Here is a 25,981-nt window from a genome sequence, read left to right as displayed (position 1 = left end):
GCCACGATTACGGCGAACGCTGGAGTTTGTTTTTTGGCCAATCGTGGCCAATCACCCTGAGTGGGTATGCTTGGCGTGATAAACGTGCGCAGGGGACGCTGGGCGGTCGTCGCGAGGCACGCACGCATGAGCGCGGGCTCGGCAATTTCTTGGTGATTGTAACTGCGGGCATGCAAAAGTGACGATTTGCTAAACAGCTTCGCTGTTAAAAAAATGGCTGACAACTACTATACTCCCTAAGGCTAAATTTGTGCGCAGTGCGAACTGCAGTTTTGTGGGCCACGGTGCATAGCTGCTGCATCTCAGGAAGTGAACGCATGATGAGCGAACGCACGGCGACGTGCGTTATATATTCTGCCATTATCTCGGCGCGCGTCGCCGCCGCCGAGCATGTCGTAAATTGTGCTTGAACCTGCCGTGCAAATCTCAGTGACGATGGTAAGCCTATGCGTCGGCGGCGCGAACTGCGTCTCAGGGAGTGAACGTGTCATCGCCGAGAGCACGATGACACGCGCTGCTGTGGCGTCATATCGCAGCCCATTGCCACCGCCCAGCATGCCTCACGGCCTCTCCCTCACAATTTCGACATGCGTAGCCGTCGAGGTGCGTAACGTGCGGGCTCAGCATGCTGCCTTCTCCTCCACTGCCGCCACACTTTCATCCGCCGTTTTCTTTCTGTCATCGTTAACTCGGTTACGACGCATCGCCGATGTGAAACCGCAGTAGCGGCCGCCAAAGTGCTGCTCACTAATGAGTGGAAGAAAACAGGCAAGTCGGTTGCTGACAACCGACAAAGGGAGGGCCTCTAATCATAATCATCATCATCATCATCATGAGTGCCCAACGTGCGCTGACTTGGAAACGCAATGTAGCCGCAACTGCAGAGAGAAGAGGTAAAGGAAAGGCAGGAATTTTAACCAGACTACTGCCTAGTATGCCACCCTACACGTGGGAAAGGGAAACAATGAGGAAAAAGAGGAAAACAGAAAAAAGAAGGGGAAGGTACGGACAGACCGTAAAGTGGTGTGCCCGGCGGTAGGACACTATAGACAAAAAGTTCAGTGAGTTCATAGGGGTAGTGTTTTGTGCTACACTCTTATATGCAAGTCCGTCGTTTTTGGAAAATACAGGAGCGCGTTTGTCGCCTTGTGCGTACATGACGGAGAAGGCCTGTGGCCCAGGATTTTCTCCTCAGGTTAAGTTGGCAGGTATGAAGCTGGGAACATACCACTGATGTGGATTGGCCAAACAGATGACTGATGCCATCAGTATGTCGTAGTTGTTCCACCCATTTTCATTTGGTTGTGCCGTCAACATACCATGCCACGATCATCACACACCCACTCAAAGGGTTTGGCCAGTGAGCAGGACATCAGTCGCCGAAAGCCCATTGCTTATTCACCCATTTTCATTGTTTAGGACATCAATACTCCCGCTTTAAGGAGCACTCAGCGGAACTTATTGGACATAATGCTTTCGCACTGCTCATAAGAAATGTTGAGGTGTTCCAGCGTATTTTGACACCAAGTAAGGGAAAGAAATATGACCTCGCTAGATTACAAGTCTACATCGGTCCAGGTAGGGTGGTTGTGAATCGGTTACTCACACCATTAGTAAAGTTGTAATCCTTTATTTTTTCACAGAACTAGACTTATCCTGAAGCACCAAAAATAATCGGTGTTTTAGAACGTGTAATACTCGAAGAAGGAATTCCGCTGGAGTAATTTATTGTACATTCTATGTAAGAAACACTTTTAAGATAGATATAAGAACAGGCAGCGAAATTCAAAGGAATGTTTTAGCAATTGACGCCGCTGTGATCACCCGGTTTTCTGGATAAAAGGGTGAAGAATGAAGTCTTCACCTGGAGCGGCGTAGTATGTGGGTTTTTTCCCAGCATGCCGTTGTCTTCCATCAGTCTGTTATAGAGAAATATATTGCCCAGTTTTAGCAGAATACCCTTGTGTTTCGTTAGGGCACAGTTGTTTAAAGGTTCAACGAGGCATTGACGAGTATGCATAACACTTTTAGTGTAGCATGCACCGCTGGGCATAAACGATAGAGCAGTTCTTTACTAGGAAAGGTATCCGACAAGGGGACCACATTTCAAAGAAATAACTCGCAGCATGCATAGAAGGGCTATTTAAAAAATATTGCACCCCTCAAAGTAACGACAACGGTGGTTGAACGGGAAGCTTTTTTGTGAGGGATTCCTTGGTTGTCGTTTGAGTTTGGACTGTGGCTCGCAGACGCTTTGGACTTTTTACTTGTTGAGCTTTGACATTGACTCGCCCGCTGTTGGACTTTTGGCCGCTGCGGCTTTGACTTTGACTCTTCACTGTTTGATTTCGCACAAAGCTTCGCGCTCAACCGTGGTCGTCGTTAAATGAAGGGGTGCATAATTTATTGTCAGCGAAAGTTGGCTTTCGTGCAGTGGGTTATCGTCTGAGTTTAGGCTTTGACTCGCAGACAGCTTGTATATTTACTCGTTGAGCTTTGCCTTTGACTCGCACTCAGTTTGGAATTTTGGCCGCAGTGGCTTTGACCCATCGCCGTTTGCTTTTTCACAGAGAAAACTTTGCGTTAACAACCATTGTGGTTTGACAGAGGGATGCTTTTTTAAATTAATTTTGCATCTCCATGCAACCCTACCCACATCCAAACTACGTTGGCCGTGTTGGGGTCGCGCGAGCGGATAGACGTCGGCTTCATAATGAGGGGGACCGAGGTGCTATTCTGACCACAGGAAGTGTTTTTTTTTCTTTCGGTTCACCCACAATCATCGCCAGAAAAAGTTGGGTTTCCTGCAGTTCGTTTTTGACGCGACATATGCTACCAACGCGACATAGAATGGTTCGCCTTAAAAGTTTGGTTGGGGGAAGTCTGGGTTACGGGTACATAGGGAATGTTTGAGCGAGTTGACATTTGCAAATGACACCGTCCTTTCTAGCGATCTGGGAGAAGACCAAAATGTTTCTGGATTGGCGCTCAGAAGGCCTTGTCGTGGGAGGAATATGAGTATGAAGAAGATAATGTAAAATAGATATACAGGATGCGCCTATCAGCCCAGGCATTGATGTGATGGTGGTAGCTGTTGTATACAACTAGCTTGGACAAGCTGTCACTGTTTATCAGATCGACGAGAAGGAAGTTGGGCGTAGAATTGATATGGGCTGGGGAGCTTTCAGCAAAGACTCTGACGAAATGAACACTAGGCTGCCCCTGACATTAAAAAAAGAACCCCATACAACTGATGTGTCCCGCTGTGACAGCATCTACAACCAACAAAAACTTCCGGGCTTACTGAGAATTGTGGAAGAAATTACAGTTAGCTTAACGGACCATAGAAAGAATGATAGGAGTATTACCTAGAAACAGAAAACGAGCGTCTTAGATTGGGAAGTAGATTAAAGTTTTTTTTATTTCTGTCGCAGTGTCATTTCTTTAAAACGGTGTGGGTGGCAAGGAAGTCGTCTGGCGTTTCTGTAGCGTAAATAGTGGTATTTTAACTCTGAAGCCGCATGTGTGGAAGAACTTCCCGGTCGTTTATTCGAAGCTTTTAGCATTCCGGACACTTTCACAGTTTTTACGCCACTAGCAACAAGATCCTTTTAAGCACCAGAAGTAGCTTGGATCTTCTGATTTACTTTGTTTAAAAAGTGATCTGCGGGTCCTCACACAACATTGCACTGAGTTGTAAGCTTAAACGTAATGACTTATGGTCCCGAACATTCCCTGCTCCTGGGTCAGAGTGGCTTACTTTAATTTTGTTGTTTCAAACGAAAATGTTTGAGAGTGGATTTTGAAACTAAATAAACTTCCGGGCACAAAAGGGACAGTAAACACCTCCTAAGGCGGTGCATACCCACTGCTGAAAAGTAATGCGGAGATACTTACAGGAATGTCAGCCTATCAATCAATCTTTCTGCTTCTGTGGGGCTTTTCTTCAGAAAACGTTGGTATGACGCCAGTGTCCTAATGAAGTTAACGTAATCTCCAACGGTAGTACACTGGACATCCTCCATAGTATCTCTGCGGAAAACAAATAAAAAATGCCATTATACCTTCCGTCTGAGGCTGCTAGCGAGCAAGAATCCCTCTCACTAGCTACGGAGGAAGAACAAAAAAAGCTAAATGACGTGGGAACCTAGCCATCAGACTGAAGTAATGTATGACATATTGAAAGAACATGTCATACAGCGGGCACTTTTTATTTAAACCAGCGTATTTTCTTCCCAGCGTATTTGCTTCACTATTGAAACGTGTCCTCTGTTGTGAACTGCAGGGGGTCAAGAGCCCCCGTCAGGCACTCAATGACTTTAGCTCCTGCCTCGTCCGCAGGCATTGTAACACCGTCTGCTCAAAAAAGGCTTCTTCTTCTTCTTCTTCTTCTTCTTGTTCTTCTTCTTCTATCTGGCGAGGGAAGCTTAGATGCACAATTAGTGGAGCATCTCGGACATTAAGTTGGATATGGTATGGTTAAGCGAAGTTAGGGAACCAAGAAAAGTCTTTATGGAGCCAGTGCGGAATCAGGGAAGCGGCGTTGGGGAAGCTGCAGCCCAGGACATTTGTCTCCCAGGCCATGGGAAGGCGGCCCATCTACTTTAACTTGCCTAATGCATGGCAACAGATAATTAAACTTGAGCAACACATGTGAGGTGAGAAAATCAGAACGAGAGGAAGGGGCTTCTGCTTAACGCAACTTTGTTCAGACCAGTTAATGTCAAGTTGCCAGTACAAAGTAGCTGTGGCACAGTTACAGTTGCCTATGCCAATAAAGTAACTTTGTGACACTTACAGTTACAGAGTTTCCAAATGTAACTTGTTGCAGTTACAGTTACTGTGAAAAAGTAACTGTATCCTTTTTTTTTCGTTTCCGTTACTGTATAAAACTAAGTTATAGATCATAAACCACATTTAGAGTTTTTTCAATAGGAATGTGTGGAGATAAGTGGGTAGTCAAAAGTGCACGGGGCAAAACTTTAAAGGAAGGGAACGTGAAAGTGGGAACACTCAAGTCCCACTTCAACAATCGTCTCGTTGCATGAACGTTTTTGTTGGTGCTCCATTGGTCTCATTATGGGTGCCCGTCGTCGGTGGGTCCCTTTGCGGCGTTCTTTCTTTAGGAGAGTAGCCCAGCTTCCTCCCCACCGGAGATAGAATTGTCAGTTTCTTTTTTATTGTTTCTGCGCAACTCAAGACGCAAAAAAAGCTTTAAGAAATAGCCTTATGACGAATTTCCGACCTCATTCTTCCCCAGGGAAGATGAAAGACCTCCTCTCCTAAACTGCCAGGGCAGCCGTGTCTTGGAGAGGTGAAAAATGGAAAGCAGGAACTGTACGCTTGGCTCTAACGAATGTTGCTGCTGGATATTTTTTAGATGCGAAGCATCTCATGCTCGGGGCTGTGTCCCTCCCTCACTCGTTGTCGTTGTCCGCCATCCGCACTCTACTGCGCGTGCGCATCTCTTCAGCCCCGTCAGTGTTTGGGCTGACGTCAGCACAGTCCACTATAAAAAGAAATAGTTAGGCGGCGCCCGGTTTTGATCCCGCGACTCCCTGGCCGCAACGGGAGATTGATTGATTGATTGGAGGGTTTAACGCGCCGACCCAACGCAGGCGATGAGGCGCGCCGTAGTGGAGGGCTCCGGATTAATTTTGACCACCTGGGGATATTTCCACCTGGGGGTGGGGGTGGGGGGGGGAACGGGAAGTACGTGGCGCTCTTCCCACTGCGCTACAAACCGAGACGTGAGCATTTGCTAAGAACGCGCCTTATGTCCTTCACTCATTCAAACTACGTCAAGAAGCTACTGATACAACGAAGGCACGCGAAGCTGAACGTCAACGGAAACGACGAACTGAAAACTAAAGGGAACTTCAGTCGACCACATGGCTGCTTCGCATACTACTCAGGGTTCCCCTACGGGAAGATGGTGTAATTTTTTTATAAAAATCCTGTGCCCTTCTACTCTGTGGAGGATGATCTTAAAAGCAGCAGGCCCTCCATGAAGTGCACGAAACAAAACGCGTTTGTTTGCAGTTCACGACTGAGCATACTTCTTGCCTAGATGACATTTGAATCAGACCCGAGCCTTATCCTAGCGGACAACCATGAAGCTGTCTCTTTCCCTCCCACGTCGTAGACATATTACTGTTTATGTAACCTGCCAACCCGATCTACTCTACCACAGATGACACCGGACCGGTCGTATTGGGCTCTTTGACGGCCACGTTGAATTTCACGCCAACGCAACGGACATATCAAGAGTAAATGTACAAAACATATATCTGTGCATACCCGCCCCCACTCCCCCTACCACCCTCGTCTCCCAACTCGTGCACGCACAAACTGGTAGTTTCTGTTCATCCGGGAGGGATTCGCAGCTACTCGACCACTTGAAACTAAAGACGGCAAAGGCGGCGGCAGTGGCATTCCGTGGTTTTCCCGCCCATTCAAGCTTTTGTTCGGACTGGCGCATCTGCAGTTTGCGCTCTTCTTCCTCCTAGCGAAGGACATGCGTCCGTTCCATAGCGAGTTAACACCTCGAAGGCCTCGACATTTATTCCAGTGGACACACACATGGGTGGCCCTTTTGCTGCCCAGATGTACGCATCTTATTGTCTGGGCAACACACTAAGCGAGACCCAAACCGCTCGGTTCCGGAGGACACCTGACAGGGCGCATTTAGCAATGAGACTCCCACGTTTAAACCTCCCACCACCACAACGGGTATGTCATCTGTAGTGGCATTAAGTCCAGTTGTGCGTGCATGCTGCCTCCCTACAACCCAAACCTGTGCAGGCCTAAATCGGCAACCGGGGCTGGGTGCATAATTCGGCGGGAATTTCTCCGGCGAAGAGAGAGAATGAGTTTTTATGGGGGCAGACTAAGATGCTTTATTGTTTTTGCGCCAGAAGAGACTATTGTAAGAAAATCTATGCTCCGAAGGTCTGCGAAATTTTTGCCCTATTTCACGGCGACAGCAGCCGTCATTTTCAAGCTGTTACGTATCACCACGTCACTTTTACGCAGGCTGAGGTTGCCAATGTGTGACGTAGTCGTTCCCGTCAACTGTTTAAATCACGTCACGTTTTCTCAGCCAGTCACACAGAGGGCGTGCCATACAAGCCGTATTGTTGTTGAATAGCAAAAACAGATTGTCGTTGTCATGCTCGCTGCTTTTAAGTCTAGTTTTTCACTGCGGACCAAGAATTATGCGCTTTCTGTAGAAAAAAATAAGGCGAGCGTCAGAACTGATTGATTGATTGTGGGGTTTAACGCGCCGACGCAACGCAGGCGATGAGGCGCGCCGTAGTGGAGGGCTCCGGATCAATTTTGACCACCTGGGGATCTTTATCGTGCGCCGAAATCTCGTACACACGGGCATTTTTGCTTTTCGCCTCCATCAGAAAAGCGGCCGCCGCGGCCGGGAATCTAACCCGCGACCTCGTGCTCAGCAGCGCAACGCCTTAGCCACTGAGCCACCGCGGCGGGTAGCTTTGGAACTGGTGCGTGTAAACCAGAGTTACTGGATATATTGAGCAACTCTGCGTGTAAACGTCACGAACCGTCAAAATGTCGAAAGCACACACAACCGCTTTTTTCAACCGGAAGCACGTGATCAAAACTGAAAGCCGATCAGAAAAGACTTTCGGCGAATTCACAGTTCACAGTGAATTTAGTGCGTCGAGAATAGGGCCCCAGGAGCCCATTTAAAAGCATGACCCGTCACGGATGACCTTTCAACTTGGGCATCAGCTATGCGCAATGAGCGCCTCGCTACAAACTGTCGACGTCAGGGCTGCCGTTGCGTAGGCAAGGCGCGGGCTGCCTTGGCGCTCGCTGCTACGCTTAGTGTATCCCGGTTTTGAAACAGACGTGATTCCGCTCGGACGCGTGTGACCACGGCCAATCTGGACCCACTCGCTCGCTCTAGCGCTCGCGTGCAGATTGGCCGTGGTGCGACAAGAACAGTGACGTCCACAGTGCCGGCTTCTCATGGCGGCCATTTCAGTATTCGTGTTGTAGATACAGAAACTGACACGAATAAACATGGATGCAAATAATGATTTACGCTGCGTTCGACCTCCTAATATTGTTTGATTGATTGCAAGATTTAACGCGCCGACGCAACGCAGGCGATTAGGCGCGCCGTAGTGCAGGGCTCCAGATTAATTTTGACCACCTGGGTATTCTTAACGTGCTCCGAAATATCGCACACACGCGCGTGTTTGCCTTTCGCTTCCATCAGAAAAGCGGCCGCCGCGGCCGGGAATCGAACCCGCGTGCTCGTGCTCAGCAGCACAACCTTCTAATATCACATATGATTACCCTGCTGGTAAGCACCTATAGCAGCAAAAAGAAAAAATACACTGACGATTGCTGTACTCCCTAAAGCGAAATTTGTGCTCAGCGCCAACTGCATCCTTTTCAGTCACGGCGCATATATGCTGCGTCTCAGGAAGAGATCCCGTGATCATCGAACGCACGTCGTTGCGCGCTACTCTGCTGTTATGTCGCTGCGCGTCGCCGCAGCCAGCGCCCCCAGTGCCCATGTTGTCAACCGTGTTTGAACTTCCCGCAAAATTGTCACGTGGATCAGATGGGCCACGCACGGAGTAGTAGCGCTTGGCGAAAGTGCAGTGAAAGAGATGGCGCCATAAGCAGCACGTGCCGCCCTCCCACTAATAATTTCGCCACAGCTCCCACGATTGGAATGGATTGTAGTAAACTTTATTTGTGCCAGCAGATTGTTGTTTTTGTGCGCCGTGACGTGGGTCCGGCGTCGTCCTAGGGGTTAGCCGTTACTCGGTCCGAGCCATCCGCTCGCCGTTGCCGGCTCGCGAGTCTCGTGCCTTTCGAGCGCCCTCAGGACCTACTGGACGGACAGAGTTGATGTTCGCGGTCGTAGCTCGTCGCGGCTTCTTCATCTCACGAAAATCTCGTGCGGGCTCAGCATATTAAATGCAGAGCATTTCTTTAACTATTTCTTTAACTCATGATGGCACCCGGCGTTGTCGGCGTGCCTCGGCGTCCGGAACAGCCGTTCCAGGTGCGCCCTCTCCCCCACTCCTCCTCTCCCGCATCACGCTACCCTCCTCGATCTCAACAACAGGTCCGCACCCCTCCCCCTACACTATATAAAAGAAATAATACTTACCGGCGCCTGGTTTCGATCCCACGACCCTGCGGGCGGAACGCAAGGTACATGGTGCTCTACCCACTGCGCCACAAAGCCGACACAGAATGGAAGGCTACGAACGCGCCTTATATCCTTGACTCATTCAAACTACGTCAAGAAGCTGCTGATACAACGCATTCACTACCACCAACTCCCCAAACACTAAAAGTTAACGCAATACACCCACCCCCTATGCGACGCATTTACTCGAGTCCCCCTCGCGGGGAGATGGGCCCTTTTACCTTCCCAGCGCACTTTCGCCACATTTTCCTCCGCCGTTTTCGTCCTGCCTGTGCTCGCTCGGTCACGACGCTGTCGCCGTGGCTGAAGCCGTCGGGCCTTCCCCCCTTCCCCCGCCGCCAAACCCCAGTGCGGCCGCCAAAGTGCTTGAGCACTAACACGAACACTAAAATTTCGTGTCAAGACTCCTTAATTTAAGCACGTACTTAATAATATCGGCCGCCTTCCACACGTGTGCAGTCAGAATGTTTCGAACACACTGGCAGTTCGGCAAATGCCACCCTGCACACTTTCCAGTGAGTCGTCGCAGCCGATGTCACCAAGTAGGTGTTCGGCATGCCATGAGGGCCGGAAGCCCTGTGATGGAGGAGTACAAATTTTAGACGAAGAGCCGATGAAGTAATTACTATTTTCTAACACGCTTGAGTGGGACGATGGTCGACCCGTTTAGGCAACAACCTGCGGTTAAAAACTTCTCATCGCGAATCCCAAGGCCAGTATTTTGAACGTTTCGGTAACCGGGAAAAATGTGCGCAGAACTTTTGCCTTTCGCATGGTATCGGTTAATGGAGTTCTACGGCAGCCGTGTGGAGAGTATTCGTGGACGGCATGCTGCGTAAAAAGTAGACCTAAGCCGCAGGAAAAAGAAAGGGGTGTTTATGATAGCTGAAGAGTTTTACTAACACATTTACGTGTTGTTGGTGTGGACCGTAAGAAATAAGAGCCGTACGTGACAGTTTAAAAATCTTATGATTCACCGAACGTGGTCTTCGAAGATTGGGGGAACATCACGATACATCTCTTGGCACAGCCTGGCCCCAGGTATCCCGTATTTCTTTGTTACAGCCAAGTAGACTTCCTGAAAAAAAAAACGATTGGGCAGTTAATTATGTGGAATGCTTTAGACCTGTGGTTCTCAGCCATGAGTGTGCCGTGGACCCTTTTATCTGTGTTATAATGTCAAACAATTTGCACATTCAGCTAAAGGAGCCCGCACGTAGTCAATGCTCATCTTATGGGGCTGACATTTATACTTTATTTATTTAACTACATGTTTAATTTTCTAACGATCTGCTCCTGCAGCGAGACGCCGCCCAAACATTTGGTTGCTGCCTTTTGTGTGTTTGGCTTTTTTTACGTAGCTGGCATTTTGTGCAAAAAACCCGACTTTAAAAGATGTGGTAGCTGCACAAAAAGTAACGGAGTGTCCAGAGTTACGTCTGATAGAACCCAAGTTCCTTCCAGTACAAAGGTAATTCAGTGCTGCCTTTTTCCTTCTCAGTGCGCCAGCAGTAAGGCTGTTACTGGGCATTGATTAATATTATTATCATTACTACTACGACTACTTTTTACAACTGTTGTTGTTGTGTGGTTGAACCCTTGTCATGCCGTGTGTTTCCGCGTCGGGCAAGCGGTCTGGAGCGCGTCGTCTGTACGCGGACAGCTACAGCGATGTGGATTCGAATCGCGTTGAGGGCACGGTATATTTTTGAAATCATTATATCGAAACCTTTTCTATACGAATGCACATACACTTCTTTCAATACGCAACACCCAAAAGAAGAGGACAAGACAGGAATTCTTAAAATTGAACCCCCTGCCGAGGGCTGTAGTGCCAGTTGAAGGGTCCGTAGCACCCGCCGAGAACGAAGAAGTCACAAGCCAACGTTTTTGAACCAATAGAATTAATAACTGATTAAGGGTAGCCCAAGAACTGCCCTGATACTCGATATAAAGGTGGAAGAAGATGAAATGGGGCGTTTTAAGCTATAATTTACCGATGCTGGACCGGACTGATCGTAACGCGGAAACATACGTGGGTTTTTTAAAGCGAAGCTTCAGCGTTTTCACTGATGGCGTCTGTAACGCGGAAATGGGTGTCGGAAAGAAAAAGACGCTTCCCGTGGCGGAAACAGAGCTTGCGTCCCTCGCGTTATAAAGCCGGTGTCTATACGATTGCTTCATTTCAACATGGTCGAATAGGCTTGGATTTGGAGAGGGGTTAGTGCATGCGCAGAATTAGACAGAACAATCCTGCACCCCACCGTGTCAAAAAAACGATGATCTGTCACGAGAAAGCTTCGCTTTCAATCATTGTCATTGTTAAGCAGAAGGGTGGCTGACTTTTTTAACAGCGAAGCTGTTTAGCAAATTGTTAGCTTCGTGTGCGCAGTTAAAAATAGCAAGAAAATGCCGAGCGCACGTGAAAGCGTGCCTCGCCGCTGCCGCCCAGCGTTCCCGGCGCGCTTTTGTCAAGCCAAGCATGCCAATTTAGGAAGAGTGGCCAAGATTGCCCCCTCTCCCCCTCGCCCCCCAGAAAAAAACAACTTCAGCGTTGGCCGTAATCGTGGCAAGCCTTGCTCGGAACGAGAAAGACATGTCATAGCGAATGCCCCTTCAAGGTGATGTGCAATAATTATCATTCCCAAATGAATGAAGGAAGCTGACACCTAAAGCAACAATTACGTAGTAAAGATAGCTGCAGTAGCGAAGAAGAAGCAAATCGGCTGCAATCGTGGACTTAAACCACCGTGATGGTAGTGAAGGTTACGTACCGTTTCGCTAGCTTCAAGTCTTACGGGTTAGTGTGAGCTTCTTTCATTTTTTAGAGGCGAAGTCGCTTAGTGCTGGGGCTGTTGGCGTCTACTGTTGCCGTCTTCGTAATCGTCGTCGCATGTCGTCACGGTGCTAAAACATCGGGAAACTCGTTTACGCCTTGCGCTAGAACGTAACGCTTACTAAAACACCGGGACGCTCGTTTACGCCTCGCCCTAGAGAGCTTCGAGCTTCAAAGACAAGAGACTCTTACAGCAGCTGTATACCTCTACCTCCCAACGGTTTCATCTCCGTTGGAAAAAACGCCAAGGACGCCAAGAACACACTTATACACTGCATGCCTCGCCCCTTCCCAGGTTTGACGTTCCTGGAGATAACCCGGGATTTTTTCCCGCCTTCTTTTCTTGTGCACAGCAAGGATTGTTTAGCCTTCGCTGCTTTTGGCGACTTCCTGCTGCTACCAATTTTGTGATTAACTGGCGCTTGGAATAGCAGAATGAGCTCTTTTAATCTATCTTCTCCAGCTTGATCTCTCAACTGCAGTCCGCCTATTCCCTCTCCCTCAAGCACTGTTATCTCTCGAGGAATAAGCATGGCGTATCGCATACTCATCCTTCAATGAAACTGTCATGGTTTCAAGAAGGTCCGCATTTGGCTTGAGTCACAACCTCAGCTTCCAGACATTTCTGCTTCAGAGGCAGGACTAAGTCCTGCGTTACCTGGATATGCCTCGTTTCGGCAAAGTACCTGCTTTGCCACGCTGGTCCACTCCACCCTCGTGGCTACTCTTGAACATGATACCCCCAACAGGCTCACTGTTTCTGTTCCTCTTAAGCGCCGCCCTCTGCTCCTCACCAAAGTCAACAGTTCCCCGCCGCCCCCTTCCCGCAATCTCTACCGGAGATTGAAGAACTTCTGCATCCATATCGAACCAAAAGCCGTCTTCAGCATTCCTGGCCGGTGACTTTAATGCTGCACACCCTGCGTGGGGTCACACCAGGGAATGCAGGGAAGGCTGCCGGATGCATTGTACTGCTGCTGATGATGATTGTAGGGTTTAACGCGCCGACGCAACGCAGGCGATGAGGCGTGCCGTAGTGGAGGGCTCCGGATTAATTTTGACCACCTGGTGATCTTTAATGTGCGCCGGAATCTCGTACACACGGGCGTTTTTTGCTTTTCGCCTCCATCAGAAAAGCGACCGGGAATCGAACCCGCAACCTCATGCTCAGCAGCGCAACGCCTTAGCCACTGAGCCACCGCGGCGGGTCGGGTGCATTGTGCTGCACAAGAAGCCGGCTACACACTACATATTGGCATAAAAGAATACAAACGCGTGAGCAACTCCGTAGAACTCATTACCAACCCAGATAACTTTCGCTACACGGGCTCTCGTGCTACGATTAGAACACACTCAAGAATATACCATGAGAAGTGACCATGCCATCCTATGCATCTCTGTCTCCGTATCTCCAAAACGAATCAAGTGCAAAAATCTTTTCGTATCACCGATTAGCATAAATGTCGGCTAGAGCGCTGCAACCCCCTTTTGCAGACGCAACCACCTGGACACAGCAACTCATGCATGCTCTTGATGAGCATACCAAGGTTCTTGTCCCGAACAAGGTGCCCCGGCGGTTTCTATATTTGGCTGCTACTCAGAGGAACCTACAGTCACACCAGGGGCGGTATTCTCGTAACTGTACCTTTTGAAAACGTCCCTTTTGCGTCCCTTTCATCGTGACCTACTTCCGGTTAAGCAGTGGGCCTTTGATTCAAAAAGCGTAACTGTTCATGCAAACGCAATTTAAAGAACTGAAACCATATCAGAGTATCTTTTATGTTCTTATTGTTTCGCGAGCGAACCAACAATAATGCGACGAAAAATCGTCTGCTCCAAATCGCCTGCTCCGAGTAGCCACGGCGCCATAGCTCCGCCGTGCTTGCATGGCGTCACATCCGTGTGTTCGCTTTTAGCCAATCAGGGCTCGCTCAAAAGGGACACTTTTGAAAGGGACACAAAAGGGACAAAACACGAGAATACCGCCCCAGGGCAATATTTTACACACAGTAAGATTATATTTATAAAACGATCTTGCGTGAGAACTTTGAAGAAAGTTTGAGGGTTGTTGAAAAATTAATCACCACACATCGGCGCCCCAGGAGTTAAGACTGGTAACTACTTTTTAGACAAATCTAATAGAACAGTGTCCTATTGTAGAAAACACGAAGTTTTTACGTTCAATGCCACCCCTGCGAGATAATTTTTCAGAGCAGGGAAGAAATAATGCGATCACTCGATAAGCTGGACATGATAAGTGCGATGCATTTGATAAGGTATAATGTAACTTTGCTATGTTTTAAGTGCGAGGAATTTTGACCGTGACAAATGTGAAAGGTATATACTTATAGCGCTTTACAGTTGGGTGCTCTCACGACTGTTTGGCAATACACTGAATGTTGTCAACACTGCTCTTAATATCATAATTCTGCGTCCGTCGACGTTGCTTCTTATTGATGAAGGTACTGGGAAAGCGCGGGCCTCGGGGAGCGCTTGAGATTTTCTATGTCGAAAAGAAGGGGCCCAGCCCCCTATGGACTCGGCACTATTAGACTATGTATGGCTCAAAATAAACAGCTGGGGTTCAAACCGCGAAGCTCGACACGACTAAGCCATTTTGCCAGAACACATGTCCCAGCTTCCAAGGCTGGTCTTTACTTAATTCGCCATTTGCCTTACTGATTTTCTTCGTTGCGACTTGTTACTAAAGAATTACTATTATTAGATTTTATTATTATTCTCATATCTTTATTATTCTCATATCTTTATTGATCAGGCCGATTTTATCACGCGTGAGAGAACTTCCACGGGCATTTCCAGTGTCTCGTATACGATAGGATTGCTTTCCTCTAACCTAAAGATAAATATGTTTAATTATTGTACTATTTACGAGGGATAAAAAGCTGCTCCTTAACATGCTTAATTAAATATTCAGTTCGAAAAATCAGGGCTTACATGTAATAAAACTAATCATGTCACGTGCCGCAAAAAATTCACACTGGATTCCACAGCCAGGTAAACTCTGCATCATCATTATCAGTGATTCCCCCTCCCCCAGCTGAAAAACACTTCCGAAGCCTCTGGAAGTAAGCAAAAACAAACACGTCAGTGAATGCCCACAATAACTAAGTTGACTTACGTTCTCTATAATGCTGTCCATCCTTGCTTGGTTTTTGCTTACTGGTGTTTGTATGCGATAACCGAAGATAGCCAAGACTCCATTCGGCACGAGGACCCTGTTGACTTCCTTGTAAAATGCATCCACGTCAAACCAATGGACAGCCTCCATCACTGTCACCAAATCTACTGACTGGTTCTCCACTGGGATGTTCTCAGCTGGTCCCACGCTACGGACGTGCAGATAAAAAACAATACAAGGTAAAAATAAAAATGTTCAATGCTATTGTCATGAATTATTGCTGAAAGTGTTGTACTTTCTGAGGTGTTGTGGACTTGCATTTCTGCCTTATGAACTACACCATTGCTTTTCTACATCTTTGATGTGGAGGAGGCGCAAAAAACAAAAAAACTTGTTAACATAGGGTAGTCACGATTGTATCTCTGTAGAATCAACCTCGCGATACAGAGCATTTGCCATTAAACCCACATGTCCCAAACATCGCACAGGTGAAGGCACCGCGCCGGGAAAAAAAGACGAAGATCGGCTTCGCCGGCTGGTTGCTTTTGCTGCTCTTCAGTTTTTCCGTTTTTTGTACCGGTGGTTCTACGCAGTGCCTACAATCCTTTGCGCTGCCTCCTTACCACCACCCAGTGACTTCAAAAAGCCGGATTCGCCGTGTGAAACGGCTTCAGCGAAGCTGGGAGCAGACCCTGCAGCCTAGCAGGGTGCCGCCATCGCCTGCGCTTCATGCTGTCGTAATGGACGGAACTCACCAACGTCTATCTCCTCCAAGCGGACCACATCAAGGTATTCCCACAAGTACATGCGACTCCACTCCCGATGACAACCCAGAAATCCCACCAGCCCCTAAAAAGCGTGCTGTTGACCAGCAACCTGATGGTCAGAACGTGTCTTCAGAAACCACTGACATGGAAACAAATCAAGGAGAGTTCACGCTGGTCACTTACAAAAAAAAAGCGAGCCGCTGGGATTCCCGTCGTCTTTGAACCAGCTGAAGGCTGCAGTTTGTGGAGAGTCAACCCCAACGTATTGGCGTCAGAAGTCGTGGCAACGGCACAAGAAAAGGTTTTAACCCATCGCCTAAACAAGGATGGAAGTCTTATTGTGACTGTGTCGTCCCTTGCCGCTGTCAACCGACTTCTTCACGTCTCCTCCCTTGCTGGCATGACAGTCGAGGCGCGCGTGCCTCGTTCATACATGGCGACATATGGGAAAATCCAAGGCGTGCCCCTGGAGTACACGGATGAGGCACTAGCGAGTTACCTGAGCGATCAAGGTGTGGTATCTGCCCGTCGGCAAGTCACCTACTCACGCGATGAAAATCAAGTCGTCGCTGAGACCCGCCGACGCTCTGTCATCTTGGAGTTTAAGCCGGGTTCCCCTCTGCCTGCTAGGGTGTTCCTTGGTTTTTACAGCTTCCCCGTGGCAGAATACATCGGATCTGCCACACAGTGCTTCAAGTGCCAGAAACATGGCCACATCGCCAAGAATTGCAGAGGAAAGCTTGGCTGTAAAATATGCTCTGGTGACCACTCCCACAAGGACTGTACTTCGCGCAACCAACCCCGCTGCGCGAACTGTAACGGCCCACATCCCGCGTCGTTTGGTGCTTGCCCGAAGAAAAAGGCAGCTACTCTTGCACGCAGTGTCGAGCAAATACAAGGGAAAGCTCCTGCACGACGTGAGCCGCCGTCGAACCCTGAAGTCGTACTTTCAACTGTTATTGTGCCTTCAAGTGACCCTCCGCTTAATGGTGAAGTTCCCACAAACAAGTCCTACGCGCAAGCTACACGGGATCAATCTTCCAGCAAAGCTTCTCAGGTCACACCTGACGCGCGCCCACAGGACGCAGCCTCCCCACCAACTCGACGTCCTCGCAAAGAACAGGAACGGACGACAGGTCAGCCCACGCAGGCCGATATCACCGTATGCTGATCCCAATGCTGTTCGCAGCAATCAGGGCTCTACTACGTGCCCATCCCTCGTATGGACATATCCCTGAAGTTGAAGCCGTCTTGTCCCTGGAACCTCTCGTGGCTGCGTCTTCAACTTCGCGATATGGGTCCGGAGTACACAGAAGCTGACTTCATCGGACACCCCTTCCCCGAAACCGCTCATCAACGAAAATCTCAAGACCTGTACAATTTTCCAATGGAACGCTCGCGGTCTACGCTCAAAACTTGCCGATTTTCGCCAACTTGTGCGTACATATCGATTTCCATTTATTGTAATATCTGAGTCTCGTGTTGAGGATGACTTTAAGTTAAAAAACTACAATTTGCTGCATTCTCAACGCTCGAACGGCATCAGTCGTCTTTTTATTGGTGTCCGCAATGATTTGCCAGTAGCCAGAGTCGCTGTGCCTGCTCATGAAACTGAAGAATATGTTTTTGCCAAAACCATGATTGGAAGACAGCAATTTACTTTTATTGCTGCCTACATAGAGCCAGGCAACGCCTTTGACGCCTCGAGGCTACAAAGCATTCTCACTAGCACGGCCCCGCCTTACCTAATCTGCGGTGACTTCAACGCGCACCATGAGATCTGGGGTAGCGCACATTCAAGTGCCCGTGGAACGAAATTAGCGGAGCTGCTTATCAGAAACTATATTGGGCCCATTAATGATGGCAGCATCACATACATAAGAAACGCGACAGTGAGCAGCTGTAATGACGTTTCTTTTGTATCAAGCTGCATCGCTCAAAAATTTTCCTGGTGCACAGACCTGGAAACGAGGGGGAGCGACCACTTCCCAGTTCTACTATCCTATCTCGAGAAAGATGCACTCCGATTGGGAAGGAAGGTAAAGTGCACAAACTGGGATGCTTATGAACAGAGCGTGGACCTGAGGATCACTGCAGCGACTTCAGATGACGACCTCATTCCCTTCATGGCTCGATGTCTCAGGGAATCAACGTGTGTCACACGAAGGTGTTCAAACATCAAGACAGATGGGGAGTATGAGCGTTTACGAGCCATTCGCAGGCGTGCGGAGCGGAAGGCGCGTCGCACCAAAACTTTAGAAGACCTGCAACAAGCTCGCAGGGCATATAGACATGTAAGACGCCATCTGGAAAAGTTGAGCAGGCAGCAATGGAAAGATTTTTGTGCAAAATTAGATGTTCACAAGCCGTCATCGCACATTTGGCGCGTTGTAAAGGGAATGCGTACCCGTATACCGTAGCTACACCCATTCAGCGCGCTGTCGTTGCACGAAAACATTTCCCAGAAGGAAGCAGCTAACGAATACTGCAAGCTCCTGTCTGCAAGCTCATCTACTCAGATACGCGCACACTCCAACCCTTCTGCGCCACCGGCAGCTGCCTTACCTGCCTTGGACCTGCCATTCTCGATACAGGAGCTCAATGCAGCGATTTCCGACGTCAAGAAACGGTCTTCTCCTGGTTACGACGAAATCACTTATGAGGCAATCTCGCATCTATCCCAGCACTCCCGCCTGCGTCTTCTGGAGTATTACAACGCAACGTGGCTGCATGGTACCGTCCCGTCTGATTGGAAATTAGCGAAAATTATTTCTATCTTAAAGCCTGGAAAATCACCAACACGTTACGACTCGTTTCGACCGATAGCCTTACTTAGCTGTGTTGGGAAATTAATGGAAAAGATGATCTTCAAAAGGATGACTTGGTACATGGAAACTAAAAAACTGTACCCACCTCAAATGAATGGATTTCGACAGAACCGATCGGCTATTGACAGCATTATTACCCTCGTATCGTCTTTGGAAGAAGAACTAAATTGTGGACACATACCAATTGCGGTGTTTTTAGATATTAAATCAGCCTTCGACTCCGTATATCACGATGCAATTCTAGCATCCCTTCTTTCACTTGGCTTAGGCGGAAGATTATACGCATGGATTTCAAGCTATCTTGAAGGAAGAAACTTTTCATGTGCACAGAAGAAGGGCCTACACCATGTTATGAAGTAAGAAGAGGGGTACCTCAAGGAGCTGTATTAAGTCCTTTACTATTCAATATCGTGCTCATTCACCTGAAGCGTGTTCTCCCCCGTAGGGTCAAGATAACTCTGTACGCGGACGATATCTGCATTTGGAGTGCTTCGAGATCACGTCTAGTTACGCAACAGAAGCTCCAGACGTCACTTGCAAAAATATCAGAACACCTACAGCCTAAAGGACTTCATCTCTCCCCAGAAAAAAGCAGCGCTATGGCCTTCACCCGTAAGAGCATGTATAGATATCCTTTAATCCTCGGTGGCCGGCCCTTGAAATACGTCCGTACCCAAAGGTATCTTGGTGTTACAATCGACAGAAACCTCTCCTGGGCTCCTGAAGTAAAGAGACTACGTATGCGAATTTCCACGGCATCCCAAATTATTGGATATCTTGCTGGCACACGCTGGGGCAGCGACTGTCGTTCCATGGTGCTTCTCTTCAAGGCGTATGTTGACGGCGTGTTGCGCTACAGCCTCCCTGTCCTGCAGCAGCTGTCCCCTACAAGCAAAATACAGCTTGAAGCGGCGAGGAATAACTGTCTCAGGAAGTGCCTCGGCCTTTCTAAAGGATCGTCGCGTTCTGGGACAATTGCTGAAGCCGGCTGCTTGCCCTTAGACGTGTTACGACTTCAAGAAACACTACGAATTCATTTGAGGCACAGGTTACATACAAGAACGCATTCGTTGGCTCATATCGCAGATCGAAGCAATTCCAGTTTTGGGCAAGCAATCAGGGCTATTAAAGCTCAAATTCCAACTCAAGCACCGCAGACAATGCCCCTGGGATTCCCGCCCTGGACTCTGTCGCCTCTTCGGATAAAAACATTTATACCTGGAATTGATTCAAAAAAGCAAATGCCTCAAATCAGCCTACTTCAGATGACACTCGCACACATTAACAAATTTTACACTGCAACAACTCACATTTTTACTGATGGGTCGGCAACATCTGAGTGCAGTTCATCAGGAATTTTTATTCCATCAGCTGAGAAAGCCCTGTCATACCGCCTTGAGCGACCGACTTCGTCCACGTCGGCTGAGCTTCATGGGATAAAAGAAGCCATCCGATACATTCTTCGCCAGCCGTCGACACAGTGGACCATTTTTTGCGATTCGAGGGCAGCTCTTCAGACCCTGCAACGCGCTAGCTGTTTCAGCCTTCATGAACATGCCCAGCGAGAAGTGAAGTATCTCCACCATCTCGCATTCGTCTCTGGACATCGTGTGACACTACAGTGGCTCCCAGGCCACTGTGGCATATTGGGTAACCAGAAAGCGGATGAGGCTGCCCGCAGGGGCCTAGAATTGAGAACACGGAGAAGGATTTTTTTCACGAAAAATGATGCCTCAGCTATGACTAAGGCAGTAGTTTTGGCTGAGAGAAACCGCTTATGGTCCCTTCCGGAGTTTCATCAGGCCTTTCTATATTGCATAGACCCGTACATGAGAATGAGGCTGCCGGAACGACTACCTCGCCGACTGGAGACACTGTACCATCGACTGCGCCTTAATGCAGCGTTTACAAATTCGTTCCTTCATCGTATAGGCCAGACTTCCAACCCATACTGTGACAACTGTGGCTCACCCGAAACCATCGAACATATACTACTAGAGTGCTCTGCTTATGCTGAATGAAGGGCCCGTTTACAGCAAAGAATTGAATGTCTCCAACCTGGACCAATAACACTAAGATTGATGCTTGGACCATTCCACTCACCATCCTCCCAGCGCAAAGCCCTGTCTGCATTATTTGAGTACCTCGAGGACATTGGCGTCGCTACAACACTGTAGCCATCTCCATAGCATGTGCAGTCAAGTTTTTTACTCAGCGCCCTTAAACAGGACTCTATTCCTTTTTAATTTGTATTCTTTTTTTTATTCTTATCTTTTGCCTCCTACTCTTCTTCTTCCCCCTTCTTCCTTTGTTTCCTTCTCCCCCCTTCCCCGCAAAGTAGCATGTCAGCGAATTCATGCTGGCAAACCTCTCTGTTTTCTCTGTAATAAAGAGTCTCTCTCTCGCACCGCGCCAATGTGAACTTGCCACAGTGTATTCTGAACCCGCCAGGGGCTGCTGTACGATGGTGATCTGTCATGACGTATATAGACGATGATGTAAATGATGATAAGGGTGCTGTGAAATCAGTGATTATGAATTGATGCGGGGCAATACGGAATGAGGATTGCCACTTGCAGTCATTCGTAGGAGGTCACAATATACGTTGCCACAAAACATGGCTTGTGTTTTGTCACTCATGTGTTGCGTTACCAGTGCCTGTCCCTGTCCGGCTATAGTTATTAGTGTTCGAAGCAAAGCAACGCCCGTTTCGTTCACTTTGTTGCTTATTTGCGTAAATTGCAAATTTCTACCAGCCGCGTTTTACCCGGTCTTATGGAAATGACCTTGTGCGTATATTGAATTCATTAATGTGTTCTTATGCGGGGACCAAAACCCCGACTTGAATTTGAATTGTGGTATGGATCTCACCTGAAGGAAACATTTCGTAACCTGTTGTTCGCCTTTGCTTCAGATATTTGAGTCTCCGAGATGTCGTACCCGCGCACATGCTCAAAGTGGGCAGCTAGGACAGCGGTGCTAGTGCCCGGGCCACAGCCGACATCCACCGCTAGACGCAGATTTGAAGTCTGCAACGACAACAGAGTATTCCACAACAGGATGAATAAGCGTTCCAAGATTCTAGAATAAACGTCCCTTGTAGAGAATGGGATTAGCACTTAACAAAAATAACTTAAGGAAAATGTTGTGACTGCTAACAACTCCTTGAGGTGTAATGAAGGCGAAAGCATGGTGTTGCACTGTGGAACGGAGACGTTGGCTTTGTGTTTGCCTCCATGGTTACGCACCTGCGGTCGATGCAGATGGTTAATCATGGCATACACAGCACCCATGAAATTTGCGCACCAAGTGTCGCGGGCAAGGCAGCGCTCTCACTCTATGCGCGGCGATGACGCGGTGCTTACAATAGCAGGTGTCCACTGGAACACATCATCAGCCTCCTCAGTTGACGAAAAGGAAGGTGATGATTTTAATGACTTATTTCGAATACTATGACTGAGGGGCTTGACCAATCGCCCTTGTAGGCCGCACGTACAGGCTACATATTTCGTCTCCTCCATTTCTAGTTATACGATGATGAATCCGCTTTACCGACTGCACACGGCTAAGACGCCCGCATTCAAGAGACCACTCACAGGATTGCGGAATAATACTTCACACAGCAAAACTTTAGCTGATCCTTTAAAAAATTAAGCTTTACATACACAACCCATTTAATACCAACTCCACACCAGACTGCGCTTGCCACTTTAACACAGCAAAACGTTCGGCTAGTTGAATTCATTCGGATCTTATGACTCTGCCAAATTTCCAACTGACACAACACCGTCGCACTTAACGATATAAAACACCATGCCACCCAAAGTATGGGACTCCTCGCAAGAGTATCGAACCGCCATGCTGGCACGAATGAAGAATACACCTTATTTCGGCTTGTTCTGTACTGATAATTTCCCGCATAGCATATACCACTCCCTTCCTCCACCTTACACAAGCTGACCGAGAGCGAATAGAATAATCCTCAAAGCCCACAAATTAGCATTATGGCTACCACTTTATACTAATACGCTTCATACACTTCAACTAGGGGTTCACAACAATCTTAACTAGATTCTTGAAGGCCAGCGGACCTTTGAACTAATCCGCCCCATAAAGGCCACTGCGGTCGGGCCATGCTCCTGCAGCTGTGTATACATCCTCCGCTTGCCAATATCAGCCCCAAAGCTGCCATTCCCCCCCAAAATCAGTGCCTACGTGCCCATGTGCTGCACTGCGGGCCTCGTTGGCGCGTGATACGAGGGGCAGGTCACGATGGTCGTCTCCCTAGAGTTCTCGGGGGTTTCTCTCAAGTGTCTCGAGCGTCGGGGAACGTATGCTTGCCACTTTTCGAGCACGTCCTCCGTAAGAGCAGCCCCGGCTCTTATTTTGTGTGCCAGGAATTGAGCGCCTATGGGAATTCCTTCTAGCAGTGGTCGTGGGTCATGGGGTCTAGCTGCACGGAGTTTCGCCCAGCTCTCGTGCTCGGCAGCGGCTCTATCGTCCGCAGGGTCTGAGTCGTGCCGCCAAGACGGCTCTAACCGCACACGTCACAGCTTCGCAGTTCACCGTTCTTCAGAGAGTGGAAAGGTTCTAGATATCTTATGTGCACGTCCACAACAGATGCCATATTCCGCCTCCACAGATGAACGTAGTAATCACAAAAAAGCATTCAGTGGTTGAAGTGATCTCCATAAACATGGAAATTGCCTGTAACCTATTTCTCATTCGGAGGTAGGAGGGTCTTTTGAATTTAAAATGAACGTGACATGGACGTGAACTGGTCCAACTAATATAGCGAACTGAAATGACAAGTGCTCGTGGTTGTCCGTGTTAAATAGAACGTCTTGGTAGAACTCAATAACCACCAAAGTAAATAAACTTTCTGCATAAACGCAGAGCTGAATATTACAATACACCACGCAAAACGAAGTTTCTTGGCTAAGGTGGCATGAAGGCAATATCGCCCTATATGCTGGGGAAAAACACGGAATAAAAATCGGAACACCTGTGTGGAAGACAGGTTTAAAGATGGGAACAAGCAAGCATGAGCTGTGATATAGCGAACCAAGGACAAGACCTCAAGGAGGATCGCTTCGAATTCAAGATGCCATTCTATTTAGCATACATTGACCGAACACCCAGGCACACAACGCACGCAAGAAGAAAATTGGTAAGTGCAATCAAGAACTCGAATAAACGCTTTGAGAGCAATGGACCAAAACATTCCATTACTATGTTGGCAAAGTGTTGAGGGAAATTCGAAAGCAATGATGAAAGGGTAATTAATTCTAATCCGACAGTACTATAGCAGATTGGCTTTAATCAAAAACTTAAAAAGCTCAGGGGGCTGCCGCCACAAGGAAGTGGAATTTACGGCTCTTGAACAGTGATTTCTTTTATACCGTTCATTCAACCAATAAGATCGCGCAACATTGAAAAGAGCTGGTACGGGCCTTAGCTTTTTGCTTTGATGTTTGACCTAAGTAGATTTTCTTCTCTACAGATTTTCCAAAAAGCAAGGGCGCCAACGTTTGCGAGCCGCTACACGCTGTTGCTTGTGGGCTTCAAAGTTTATCAGGCGCAAGCTATAAGTAGCAAGAGGGTATCTTGAAGCTGATATTTAAATTTTCGGCATTAAAGAAAAAAAAAATGCCACGTGTAACAAACAAATCTCAGATTAATGAGTTAGCCTGGCGAGCGATAGAATGTATGACAACGGAATCAAACAAAACGCCCTAAAACTCCAGAAAAACCCCACTACTCAGGATACACTCACGTTCTGCGTACTCATTTTCTACGACGGAAGACTCATATTAGTACGTCTTCTTTTAGCGGAACTGCGTTTGCAAGGAAACATCCAGTCTACGAGGAAGGCTCGCCGACTTACCAGTTTCGTCTTAAGGAAATCCAGCGCTTTTTCAACGAAAGGACGTGGTGGCCCAGGACGATATTTGGCATAAATCCTAGCGTGGGCTGCTGTAGCGTAGAACTGGTTCATTTTTTGCCAGGCAAAATACGGGCCGGCGAAAGCAGGCGGCAAAACGGGCCTTTTCAGCCCCTGTAGGAGTAGAGAAAAGCACCTTATGCACTTGAATATGCTGGGGTATCTTGAAACAAGGGTTGCACGTTGCAAAAATTGGTACAGATAATAAAATGAGCCAGACAGTTCGTCAGGCCAGCCGCCAGCTGACATATTTCGAATGTTTTAGCGACGCGTAAACGCGTCTGTGTTTGCATACAATTAACCGATCACGTTTGTCAAGTGATCTTGGAACTTTGACGTGGGATGCTAGATTAAGGGCCACGAGGACAAAATACAACTTTGTTTACTTTGAAACAACTAGGTTTCTGTACGCCACTAAGCTCCATTCCAGCCATGAAAGTTGTCATTTAACCAAAAAAAAGCAAGTGTTGAACAAGCACACGTTACGAGATCTCACAAAGACAGACTAGTCACATACAGGGATATAATAAATCACTACAGGTTATCCAGATGCAAAAATCCACCGGCCCACCACACTCTTTCCAGGAAAGAGGCAGTCACGTGGCGACGGTTGCAGACGAACACTTTTCCGAGCCCTGTTTCCCTCAACCGCTGCTACCCAGACTTTTACTCAAACCTCTGCACTTTATGCAACAGTAGAGCCGACCTACACCACTTGATATGGTCCTGCCATAAGCTCAAAAAAAAATACGATTGTCTATATTAGCAAATCCGATGTAGATACAGTTAGAAGCTACAAAATTAAGACTGCAGAACAATGGGAGACTGTTCTTTCTGCTCAGCTCCACACCGGAGGCACAACTGACAGCAGTCCGCATGACCGAAGCCGCCGCGAGGATCCAAGGAATCCTGGCTGACGGATGAGGGAGGGAGACCGTCCAAGTCGTCTACCCTTCAGAACCCATCTCGGGCATCAAATAAAGTCATCTCTTTCTCTCTCTCTCTCTTAAAAACTTTCAAACCTCGCGCTACCCTGAGAGAGAGAGAGGGACAGAGAGAGAGAGAGAGAGAGAGAGAGAGAGAGAGAGAGAGAGAGAGAAACTTTAATCACAGTTGAAGTGAGCATATTTGTGGTCAGGGTCTTCAGCCAAGACTCCGTTGGTACGGCCGGCTGTCTTCGCCCTTTCCACTCGCAAAGGCTGCGTTTCAGGGCAGGATCTGGCCAGCGTACTCTCCCACTGCTCGCGTGAGAGGTTGAGGAT

General features: G+C 48.0%; 1 protein-coding gene across 1 annotated transcript; it reads right to left on the bottom strand.

The window, feature by feature from the left end:
• Nucleotides 1-1,773: 1,773 nt before the first annotated feature.
• LOC144145192 (putative methyltransferase DDB_G0268948) lies at nucleotides 1,774-24,816 on the bottom strand. Its single transcript, XM_077676714.1, has 6 exons — nucleotides 24,663-24,816; nucleotides 21,647-21,804; nucleotides 15,181-15,388; nucleotides 10,183-10,283; nucleotides 3,898-4,032; nucleotides 1,774-1,919 (listed from the first exon to the last, which is right to left on the bottom strand). The coding sequence occupies exons 1-6, from the start codon at nucleotides 24,771-24,773 to the stop codon at nucleotides 1,799-1,801; spliced, it is 834 nt and encodes a 277-aa protein (XP_077532840.1). The 5' UTR covers nucleotides 24,774-24,816; the 3' UTR covers nucleotides 1,774-1,798.
• Nucleotides 24,817-25,981: the final 1,165 nt, after the last annotated feature.

The sequence above is a fragment of the Haemaphysalis longicornis genome, unplaced genomic scaffold (assembly GCF_048455015.1).
Source record: "Haemaphysalis longicornis isolate Haplotype H1 unplaced genomic scaffold, Haemaphysalis longicornis Haplotype H1 scaffold_7, whole genome shotgun sequence".
NCBI lineage: Eukaryota > Metazoa > Arthropoda > Arachnida > Ixodida > Ixodidae > Haemaphysalis > Haemaphysalis longicornis.
Note: the sequence above shows the minus strand (reverse complement) of the source record. Positions and strands in the feature narration are given on the sequence as shown.